The sequence below is a fragment of the Pseudoliparis swirei genome, chromosome 11, assembly GCF_029220125.1.
Source record: "Pseudoliparis swirei isolate HS2019 ecotype Mariana Trench chromosome 11, NWPU_hadal_v1, whole genome shotgun sequence".
Classification (NCBI taxonomy): domain Eukaryota; kingdom Metazoa; phylum Chordata; class Actinopteri; order Perciformes; family Liparidae; genus Pseudoliparis; species Pseudoliparis swirei.
In genome coordinates, this window is record NC_079398.1 from 6,947,860 (window position 1) to 6,960,314 (window position 12,455).

Below are 12,455 nucleotides of genomic sequence, written 5' to 3' on the forward strand. Positions count from 1 at the left end.
GTTTTAAAACATACCACACAATACAATATCTGCAAATGGCAGAATAAGGAGCCATTTATTGGCAGATAACACAACTGCAATTAATAGCCCAGGCTCGTAATTTGCATTAATTCCATTAGCTCAACTGGAATATAGGTGGGACAACACAAAACAATGTGGAGAAATATTATCACGGTGTTCATTTAAAAAAGTAATAATATGATCTATAAAAAGGATGTTACAAGCAAGGTAATGAAAACAAGCATATCCCAAGGACACGGAAGAGGAGAAATTACAGTCTGTGCCAGTTTAGCTGTGGTTTTCAGACAGTGAAATAAAAATGACTTCACATAACTATTTTCACAACTCGGATTCAAGCTTATGAAAAAAATTTGTTTGATTCTGTGGAACTGTGGACCATTTAGGAAAAAAAAGAACGTTAAGGAATACAACTAATAATACAATCTAGAATGCAGCTTGTCTCCTGTGGTGCAGTTGGACTCATGCATGTTGCCATGGTGTGCGTTGGCATAGTTTGATGTGTGTGTTTGTATGTGTGTGTATGTGTGTGTGTGCGTGCATACCTGGTAGTACGTCCTGATGTGTCTGGTGAGAATGGTCAGGTTGTATAGGCGAAGAGACAAGTCATTGTTCACGTTTTTGTTCAGCCTCTGATTGGTTGGGCTGGGGTCGCTATGGAAAGAAAGACAAAGACACACGCACACACACACACACACACACACACACACACACAAATGACGTTGCTTCTTAAAACAAAGATCTTGTAAATTACAAAAAATACACACATTCCAAGTGTAGGGTAACTATTGTGTTTCGAGAGATAGATGCTCACATCAGTTTGTGCCAGACTGATTTGCATGTGTACAAGTGTGTGTGAGAGTGTGTATGGGGGGGGGGGGGGGGGGGAGAGAACGCTGTCTGGCGGTCCAACAAAAACATGATGTTAGTTTGATGCCTAATGGAGACTATTCTAAATATACAGACGCTTGAAGCCAGTTTGTTTTTGCTTGGCGTAATATTACCCCACACAGACAAAGTGTTGAGAACATTAGCCAGTGTTCAGTGTTCATAGTAAAAACCTGTTCTGCATATAAATGAAGACCCGTAAAACAAAACACATGGTGGCGTTTTTCACCTTCTGTTTCATGCTAAGAGGCTTCCCTTTCTGAGTACTCAACCAGTCTGTTCACCAGCCGAAGAAACATCCGTTTGTTGCAGTCGGTCGTGTTTTTTTGTTTACGCATTGGTTATGCAACTGGAATGCTTGGAGGTCCTAAATATTGAAACTGGGACTGAGAGATGCACTCCTTTCATTTGTTATTCTTTTGACTAATGTGTCATCTCCTTTGGTGGTTAACTGGCATCTCAGGTCCTCAGGACAGAGAACATATAATAATATAATATACCGTAATTATATTTCAGTTTCCTATTGGAGCCCACGGTGAAATCTTCATATGGCTTCTTTTGATTGAATATATGACAAAGGAAAGCAACAATTCCTCCCCCGGACGAACCGGAAACCATAGAGCGAGTTGAAACCATGACTGACAGGATTAACCGATTATCAAAACGACTATGACTTCTCATGGATTAATGAACTAACTATGAATTAACAATTTCAGCTCCAATATAAATACACACTGTACTCCTGGTGCTTACAGTGCCAACACTAAATCTAAACGTCAACCCCCTCAACTGACATCTTCTACAGCTTTATCTTTCATCAAGTAGCCTACACTTCAACTTACACAGTTACACTTGAAAAAGAATTAACTCCTTTCAGCACTTTTACTTCACCCTCCTGTTGCAGTTATGTCATTTGACACTTGGAATCGTTTTCAGATCTCAGAATTCGATAACAAAAATCCTAATCATATAGAAAATTCAACTGTTCAGCTCATTTCTTTAATCACTTCCACTGACACTACCACCTCAATTTATCACAGCCAAAATTTGAACGAGGCTAAAACTTCACTCTGCGCCCAAATTAAATTGACACTTCATTCTGTTCACTACAGCTGCACTTCAACTCCTTTCAGTGCGTTCATTATGAATGCCATGTCAACTCCTTTCAGTGCTTAGACCACCACTTAATTTTCAGCCTATTTCAGTGTTCCCTACTTTTTCTAATGTTTCAACTGTGAATAATCACCATATTTATATATATATATAAATATGTAAATACAGAAATATATATACATACATAAATATATATACACATAATTATATATATATATACATAATATATACACACATAATATATATATTGTTCTGAAAAGGTAGAGAATAGCAGATTTACAGACAGACTGCTTTGACAGCTGACTGCTTCTCTGACTGACTGGTTTACCAACAATCTCTGAACGGCTTTTCAGTAATATTCCTCATGACCTCTTCCTTTTTAACCCACTTTCTCTTAAACCCCCTACCAAGCCCTAATCCCCCCGCCCCCCAAGATAGCCCAGTCTACATTCAGTGTGTGGAGAACAATAGCTCAATTATCATTGTTTCTGAAGACAATAACTAACATATGGTACATGGTCCGATTGAGGCCGTCTGGGTGGGTTATTATAATGTGGACGGCATTAGTGTCCCAGTGGTCCAAATGCTGTCTGTCCAATCCAGAAAGAATAAAAAAGGATAAGCCTATATATATTTTATCGTCAACAAATCTGATTAAAAGACCTGAGCCTACCTGAGACCTGCGCCGGGTGACCGTCGTAATAACAAAACCTGGTACAATAAGAAGTATCATACCACTTTGAAAAGCCTCATCACACCACATTCTGCTGTCTGAAACAGACGCCCTGCACTCTTACTGTAAGGTTTGCTCACCTTCAGATATGTGACTGATTCTCCCAGTGCATTTCTAGCTCAGCTATATATGCATAAACTGAATATGCTGAGAGATATTGCACCACACTCTGCCTGTCTGCAACCGTGTAATTCCTCAAAACAAAGTGCAAACAGACAGCAGCTCAAGTGACCGTTAATGATCTCCCATATTCATTCGACTGTTTGTCTTGATGCAGACTTCAGCAGCACATCTGGCCGTGACGTTTACAACCTGAAACCAGTGCGTCAGGATGTGGTCACACTGACACACACAAACAGGAAACACTGGATTAACTCACTTGCCGTTCATAAACCCACTCCAGACACGCCGAAGAACTTTTATTTTTTGTCAGACATAGAAAATGAATGTTAAAACTCTCACATTGGCACGGCGGTACCTACATGTGTGTCATGATCTTGTGCAGAAAGACGCCATCCACCAGCTCCATGAACATGTTGACGCGCTCCTCGGAGCCCGCATCATCGCACGAGCCCAGAGGACCCAGCGTCCTCACCTGGGGACAGGAAGGGAAGTCAACCACACGTCACCTAGAAACATGAACTGATCTTTTGATTCCCATTTTAACTTCATATGCTGGTTAGAGGTCCTGCTGGACTGACGAATTGTATAGCCGAATGTCGTCTTTCAACCGCTGGCTGTCGAGGTGGTGCCCAGCGAATAATGTGGGCTATGTAGACAACTGGAAGACTTTCTGGGGAAAACCTGATCTGATGAGGAGAGACGGCATCCATCCCACGTTGGACGGAGCGCGTCTCATTTCTGCGAATATGACCAAGTTGATCACCGGACTTAATCCATGACAACCCAGGGTTCAGATCAGGAACCGGGAGCAGAGTTGTAGTTTAACACCCTTCTCTGCTCTTCCATTCGAGCAGTTACCCACCCATGACTTTAGAGTAGAGACTGTGTCTGTCCCACGGCCACTTCAATTAAATAAATCAAAAGTAAGCAGAAGAGGAGTCGTACACAATAACCTTATACAAGTTAACACCATTATTTCAGCAGTGCAACAAAACAGGACTATTAAATGTGGTCTCCTAAATATTAGATCTCTGTCATCTAAAGCTGTGTTACTAAATGATTTAATATCAGATAATCACATTGATTTATGTTGCCTAACTGAAACCTGGCTGAGCCATGAAGAATATGTCTGCCTAAATGAATCGACTCCTCCAAGTCATATTAATACTCACATCCCTCGAGGCACCGGTCGAGGAGGTGGAGTAGCAGCCATCTTTGAATCAAGCCTATTAATTAATCCGAAACCAAAATTACACTACACCTCATTTGAAAGCCTTGTTCTTAGTCTTTCACATCCAACCTGGAAAACACTACAGCCAATTCTATTTGTGATTCTGTACCGGCCACCAGGTCCATATTCAGAGTTTATATCTGAATTCTCAGAATTTATATCAAGTTTGGTTCTTAAAACCGATAAAGTTATTATTGTAGGAGATTTTAATATCCATGTGGATGTTGATAATGATTGCCTTAGTGCTGCATTCATCTCCTTGTTGGACTCGATTGGCTTCTGTCAGAGAGTACAGAAACCCACTCACAGCTTTGGCCACACGCTTGATCTTGTTCTTACTTATGGCGTTGACATTGAGCATTTGAACGTCTTCCCACAGAATCCTCTTCTGTCAGACCACAACCTCATAACTTTTGAATTTATACTACCGGAGTGTACTCCGTTAGTCAAAAGTTTCTACACCAGATGTCTAACTGACAGTGCTGTAGCTAAATTTAAAGAAGCGATTCCTTCTGCATTTGATTCGATACCACGTCTCAATATAACAGAGGACTCCTGGTCTAACTTTAGTCCGTCCCAGATTGATCATCTTGTTGACAGTGCCACAGGCTCTCTGAGAATGACACTGGACTCGATAGCCCCTCTGAAGAAGAAGAAGACAGTGAGGAAGAGGAGGTTTGCTCCCTGGTATAACCCTCAGACCCGCAAACTGAAGCAAACATCACGAAATCTTGAACGCATATGGCGTTCAACTAATCTGGAAGAATCCCGCTTAGTTTGGCGAGATAGTCTTGAAATTTATAAGAAGGCCCTCCGTAATGCCAGAGCAGCCTATTACTCATCAGTAATAGAAAAAAATAAGAACAACCCCAGGTTTCTCTTCAGCACTGTAGCCAGGCTGACAGAGTCACAGCTCTGTGGAGCCGAGCATTCCTATAGACCTCAGTGGTAATGACTTTATGAACTTCTTTAATGAAAAGATTTTAACTATTAGGGACAAGATTAATATTCTCTTGCCCTTAACCAGTGCCAATCTGTCCTCAAGTGGAATGGCCTTGGAAACCGCTGTATGCCCTGGTGTATATTTGGATGGCTTTTCTCCCATCAACCGTGACCAATTATCTTCAACGGTTTCTACTTCTAACACGTCTACCTGTCTCTTGGACCCTATCCCGACGAGGCTGCTTAAAGACGTTTTGCCTTTAATTGGCAGCTCTCTATTAGATATTATCAATGTGTCTCTGCTAACAGGCCACGTACCACACTCCTTCAAAGTGGCTGTTATTAAACCTCTCCTGAAGAAGCCCACTCTGGATCCAGAGGTGTTGGCTAACTACAGACCGATCTCTAACCTCCCCTTCCTCTCCAAGATCCTTGAGAAAGTGGTCGCAAATCAGTTGTGCGACTTTCTACATCATAATAGTTTATTTAAGAAATTTCAATCAGGATTTAGAAAACACCACAGCACCGAGACAGCACTGGTGAAAATTACAAATGACCTCTTAATGGCAGCAGATAAAGGACTCCTCTCTGTACTGGTCTTGTTAGACCTTAGTGCTGCATTCGACACCATTGACCATGACATCCTAATACAGAGACTGGAGCAGTCGATTGGCATTTCAGGCACGGCACTAATTTGGTTTAAATCCTATTTATCAGATCGATCTCAATTTGTATTTGTAAACGATGACGCCTCGATAACCACCAACGTTAACCACGGAGTTACACAAGGTGCTGTGCTTGGACCAATTTTATTTACCTTATACATGCTTCCTTTGGGCAATATTATCAGGAAACACTCCATAAACTTTCATTGTTATGCAGATGATACTCAACTATATTTATCGATAAAACCAGAGGAGAGCAACCAACTCGGTAAAATTCAAGCATGTCTTAAAGACATAAAAACATGGATGACCTGCAACTTCTTGATGTTAAACTCAGACAAAACCGAAGTAATTTTAATCGGCCCTGAGCACCTCAGAGATCAATTATCTGGTGATGTGGTTTCTGTAGACGGCATTGCCCTAGCATCCAACACCACTGTAAAGAATCTTGGCGTTATCTTTGATCGGGACTTGTCCTTTAACTCCCACGTAAAGCAAATCTCAAGGACTGCATTCTTTCATCTACGTAATATTTCAAAAATCAGGCACATCTTGTCTCAAACAGATGCAGAAAAATTGGTTTACGCGTTCGTTACTTGAGACTGGATTACTGCAACTCCTTATTATCAGGCTGCTCTAATAAGTCTCTTAGGTCCCTCCAGTTGATCCAGAATGCTGCAGCTCGTATTCTCACTAAAACTAAGAAAAGAGATCACATCACTCCTGCACTAGCTGCTCTGCACTGGCTCGCCGTAAAATCAAGAATCACTTTTAAAATTCTTCTCTTAACCTACAAAGCCTTGATTGGTGATGCACCATCATATCTTAAGGAGCTTGTAGTACCATATTGCCCCACTAGAGAGCTACGCTCACTAAATGCGGGACTACTTGTAGTTCCTAGAGTCTTAAAAAGTAGAATGGGAGCCAGAGCCTTTAGTTATCAAGCTCCTCTTTTATGGAACCAGCTTCCACCTTCAGTCCGGGAGGCAGACACAGTCACCTCATTTAAGAGTAGACTGAAGACTTTCCTCTTTGACAGAGCTTATAGTTAGGGCTGAATCAGGTTTGCCCTGGTCCAGCCCCTTGATATGCTGCTATAGGCTTATAGCTGCCGGGGGACGTTTAGGATGCACTGAGTACCTATCTCCTCTTTTTTTCTCTCCTTAGGGATGAATTTTCATCTCTCAATCACACGTTACTAACTCTGCTTTCTCCCTGGAGTCCTTTTGACTTCACGTCTCATGGGGTCATCGGACCCTATGAGACGGCATAGATCCTATCTGCCTGATGGATCATCGAGGTCTGGGTCGTGGAATTCCTGCTCCTGACTACGCCACTGTCCTGTTGAGACTCCGCCCACTGTTGAGACTCCGCCCACTCCTCCTCCCCACCGCCATCTGCCTGATGGATCGTGGAGGTCTCCATCGTGGAATATGCCTACTATGAACTATTCATACACTCTGTCATATTCATTGAATGTATTTTAACTCTAAATCTGTCCTTCTGTACACATTACATCTATTGCATCTGTCCATCCTGGAGAGGGATCCTCCTCTGTTGCTCTCCTGAAGGTTTCTTCCCTTTTTTTCCCCCTGAAGGGTTATTTGGGAGTTTTTCCTGGTCCGATGTGAGGTTTTGGGGCAGGGATGTCTATGTGTACAGATTGTAAAGCACTTCGAGACAAATTTGTAATTTGTGAAATTGGGCTATACAAATAAACTGAATTGAATTGAATTGAATCCAAGATTTTCTAAATCGTGTGGGTCAACTAGGGAATCCTCCCTTGTATATCAATGGACAAATGGTGACACAATGTCATTAAAAAAACAGCGGATGAACATTAGAATACATCTTTGCTCAGAGAATGGACTGTGAACTTAGTCCCCCATTGCTGACATAGAAGTGTGTTTGGAGGGCATTTATTCGTGGACAGCAGGAACAATATTGGCAACCAAAAACTCTTTTAATGTATATGGGCATGTCAGCAATGTTTGAGGAGAGATTTAAACAAACATGAACTTTTCTTTGAGAGCTATACTGGAATTAAAATGCAATATATGATATATTTAATTTTTAACCTTTATTTATTTCAGGTTGTTTTTTTGTTGTTGTTGCTCAGGGTTAAGCTCTGTTTTTGAGGAACGCCCTGCTCGCACTCACAGTGACACAGCCGCGAGCTGCCCAGTACAACCACAGTCAGATCTGCTGCCGGGTGCCGAGCAACTCCACCGGAGCAAGCACTGCTCTTTAATTTTCTCCTCCCAAACATAGCCAAAAAACCCGGGGTTGATGTGCAAAAGAAAAAAAGAGAAAAGAAATGAGACGGAGAAACTCTTAACAAGTCAGTTTCCACATGGCTGCTTTCTAAGGTTTGACTGTGATTGTCTGTGTCCAACAAAGCTAGGAGAAACTGTTGGTTGGGCGGTCAGGTCAACAGGATGGGGTCACAGGGGAACAGGAAGTACCACAGAGTTTATAACCTGTTGAATGCTGTGTGTTGGTTTTCACAGTTGGGACTGGAAGATCAAAATGGGTACCAAACTTTGAGGACACTGATATCTAGAGTACATTCTACTCGGGAATGAATATATTTAATCCTACTTTTGTTTATTGTTAGCTTTCTTTTATGGTTGTGAAACATCTTTTCACAGAAAAGCACTGCAAAACGAATGCATTCTGTATTTATTTAAATATGCCTGTAAATGAAAACATGTATACAAACAATATTCCAGATACACAACATTTCTGAAGGTTGCAGTTGGCTTTTCACTGCATTCAGTTTATATTAGTTTCTGCCTTGCAGGATGAGGGGAATCAGCTGCAGGGCTGTTTGCTCAGATGGAAGAAGTTGTTTTCCAACACATTCACCCCTTGGCCATGCGAAATTCACCCAAAGACAGCTAAAACCACTCAAACAGAATACTTCCATTTACTTTCCCTGTGAAAGGGTTTTTTCTATTTCTTGGAAGTTTTTCCTGATCCGATGTGAGGTCCTGGGACAGGGTGTCGTGTGTACAGATTGTAAAGCCCTCTGAGGCAAATTAGTAATTTGTGATATTGGGCTGTACAAAATGAACTGAATTGAATTGAATACTTGAGTCTAGGAGGGAAACATAATAATTTGAATGGCAAAAGGTGACAAAGGAATGAAGAAAAAAAGGACGCTGAAATACTGTGACCGGTGAAGCAAAAGAAACACAGAATTCCCTCTTTTCCCTGTTTGTATTAAATCTAAACGTAGACATTTTAGACACAAACCAACATCCTTCAATACATCAGTTAGTCTGAGGCTCTTATTCTGAAAATCATATCCCCTGTCACTGTAACGCATCTGTCTTAGAAGGGTCAATAAATGGATTAATGGTGCGCGAGAGATCAAACTACTGCATTGTGGTACATCAGAAGTCAAAGTAGTTGGTTCTTCTACTAGTTCGCGTAGTTGGGTAGTAGTTCTTCCATAACAACAAGTGTAGCCGAACTGAGAAGCAGAAGAGGAAAAGGAAAGCGAGAGACAGGGCTCGGCAACTCCATGAGTCGCGGCACAACCGTGTTTGCCTGCGCGCGTGCTGCTCCCACTCACCCACACCACCAGCGGCGACTCCATGAAGGTGGCCAGCAACTCGGACAGAGTCACGTCCATGGTTGTTCCGACGGCCCCCCGAGTCCGTGTATCAATCACCAAGCAATCATAAATCCACCGGCAGAGTCAGTCGATATCCGCAGCGGGCTCGCGGTAGGTCACCACACGGGACAGAACAAAGCCCCCGCGAGGCATCGATCCCCCCTCCCCTCCTGCACGAGCTCTCTCTCGCTCTCTCTTTCACACCACTATTGTCTCTCGCTGTCCCGTTTCCCTAAACACTGGGTTTGAAATGAAAAGGCCTTAAATGTGAATTACAACTTTTCGAAATACTTCCATAAACGCCCGTACGCCCCGCGGTGTCATTTCCGTTAGTCTGGCGGGTAAATGTCCAGTTTATTTTCCGGCTGAAGGTGAAACACTTGATCCAAACTTCGCAGGACAGTTGTTCGCGTTTCCCAGGGATTCAAGACTCTAACCGTAAAGCGGCAAACCGGCCGTTAAATACAAAAAAGTTAAGTAAACAAAGTAGAGAAAAGTCAAATGCTCGGTATAGGCAAACAGAGAATGTTTAAAAATGTAATGTTTCCGTTGTTTGCTACATCTTTACCAAGTCTCTCTACCTCTATCCTTCTATCTCCATCAACCTGACTGACCCAGCAGCAGGGGAGGGTTGGCTGACCAATCCGCTCGCGCAAAAAGCGCGGTCACCGCCCTCTGCGATATATCAACCAATGACAGTGCAGTAATTTGGAAGTGTTTTTACTGAGCATGGCGTCACTGCCGTTTGTTACCAGTCAAAGACCTTCGATAGAACAAGATAGTAAACGTTCTCAAAAGGATGGAAGATTACAAGTTTTTAAAATTAGTGAATTTCTGTGTGTTAGGTAATCATATTGAGTGAGCTTCATTATTATATTGGCTTTTCATTTTTGGTAAAGTTTCTTAAAGCAGATTACAAATAATAACAATAACAAACAATATTTTACTAATATCATGATATTAGTGTCGGTACAATGACAACAAAAATCTTCATGCTCTATCATTTTAACTATGGTTCCTTCTATTGTTAGTTCTTACATGTCCTTGTACATGCTAGTTAGTTGAATTGTAATTGATCATCCTCAGATTTGGTTGGCAACAGTTAGTTTATCAGACGTGTGCTAACCTTCCTAACTAACAATAACCAACACCACCTACACCCAGTGGCGGCCAGCCAATAGAGGTAAAAGGTAAAAGATATAAATAAGTGATATACTTTTCAGAAATAGTTGTAGGATTACTTTTTTAAGTCCAATACCATAGTTTTTCTGAATATATTTTACAATATTTGACCATTTGAGGGATAACGTAACATAAACATCAAAAACAAAAAATAAGCTGACTTATTTTTTTAAAGGGGGAGTTTCCCCTACAAACTAACAGACAGGGGTTGGGGGTAATCCTCTTGCTCTGCATTAAGACTCTCTGACTGCTCCTCAAACAGGTTGAAAAGGAAACCGAAGATCAGCTCAGATCAAAAGGACAAAAAGGCCAAATGCAAAGTGGCAGCAACTGTTGACAAATGACTTCTGAGTGTGTATTGTACTTTTTATGTGAACACTTACACTTGATATGAATGTTTCTGGTTTTACTTTGCAGAGTACAGCATTCAGTAAACCTGCTCCTTTACAGAGGAGTGGAGTGAGAGGTGTTAATGCTGATCTCAGAGCAGCATGATAGCAGACCGTGTGGAAGAGTACAGAGTGGATCCGATCTGGAAATCACACCACAGTGGGCTTTTGATGTCGGCATGATCACACAGGCTTCATGTCCAGAACCAGACCAAACATGTCGCCCACACAAGCCGAGCGAAATAAAGAGGAAAGCAAAGCAGCGTCATTTTGGAAAAACAAAAAGGGGTTTTGTTTTTGTTTTGTTGCTGAAGTGGTGAATCCGGGAGACGAAACGGCAGTGGACTTTGTTCCACCTCAGAGATCCTGCGTGGTAATAATAATACTCCGTAGAACAGTGCCCCCTTGTAGCTCATTTATTCTACTACACCTGACCTCCGACAGAGAGCCAGCAGGAGATGGATGGATGTAAGCTTCCGTGTAATAAAACAGTCATAGTTTTCATGAATCTTTCAACTTTTAAAATAATGGGTTTCTATTTTACATTCACTTAAGAAGTATTTAAATGGTGGTAAAAATAAGTTATAGAAAAAATAATGATACTTTGTACCATCCATTCCTGACTGTAATGTGTAATATATTTCGTTACAATCTGAAAATCTGAACTCATACTGAGTGTATGAAAGTACTTATGGAACACTACGAGGGACAACATTCTTCAACTCAAAGGCTCTCTTTCCAGCTTGCTCTTCAGGGGTGTCACATTTCATGACCTTCAACGGCATATTAGGAACTGCAGAACATCAGTAATGTGATGACCACTTGGTGTTCCTAACTGAGGTCATGTGATGACCCCTTGGTGTTGGTGAGTGGACATTTTAAATATGATTTTCTTGTCACATACACTGTAATAATCTGCTGTAGAAAATGTTAGCCAAAATCTAACTGTTGTAGCATGCTCACAAAATAAACAGTCGAATACTGTAATATTACATGTATTTTAATGCTTTTTAGAGGCAATAACACTGTACATCAACAGCAGCATTTATCAGAAGGTCACACATCCTTGTTCTTCCTCTGTGGAATCAAACTAAGAGGCAAGTCATATCTTGTTGAGAATAAATGATATTCAGGCATTCGGTCACCATGGTAGCGCTGGCTCAGCACTGTGGAGCTCCTGGCGCTTTGCAGGACTACTGGATTAGGAAACCTGTCTGATACAGACTATATTTGGTCTACATTGGATACTACTACATTTATACATTATAAAATTGATATCCAGGTGTGAACATTTTACAAGTGAAGCCTGATGTTCCCTTTGACGCAAATAAAAAGGCATTCAGCTTTTTCATGAAACACTAAATCAGGACTAGGGATCGGTCGATACCCAAACACAGGTCTCAGTATCGGATGTTGGATCGGTGCGTGCCCAGATGGATTCTTGAATTTGAAAGGAAAAAGAGGAAACCACTGCTGTTGATAGAAGCTTTTTACTCGCATTTGAAGCCAAATTCCATTACAGATTTTTATCCAGCTGGCTCTCATTTAT

General features: G+C 41.5%; 1 protein-coding gene across 3 annotated transcripts in view; it reads right to left on the reverse strand.

The window, feature by feature from the left end:
• ccdc88c (coiled-coil domain containing 88C) overlaps positions 1–9,877 on the reverse strand; it is a 47,819-nt gene extending 37,942 nt beyond the window's left edge. For all 3 annotated transcript variants that reach the window (XM_056426021.1, XM_056426020.1, XM_056426022.1), the window contains exons 1-3: positions 9,294–9,877; positions 3,235–3,347; positions 564–672 (exon numbers count right to left, since the gene is read on the reverse strand). In XM_056426021.1, the coding sequence (XP_056281996.1) occupies positions 564–672; positions 3,235–3,347; positions 9,294–9,353 (282 nt within the window). In that variant the 5' untranslated portion in view covers positions 9,354–9,877. The remainder of the gene's footprint in view (positions 1–563; positions 673–3,234; positions 3,348–9,293) is intronic.
• Between the last annotated feature and the right edge of the window lie 2,578 nt (positions 9,878–12,455).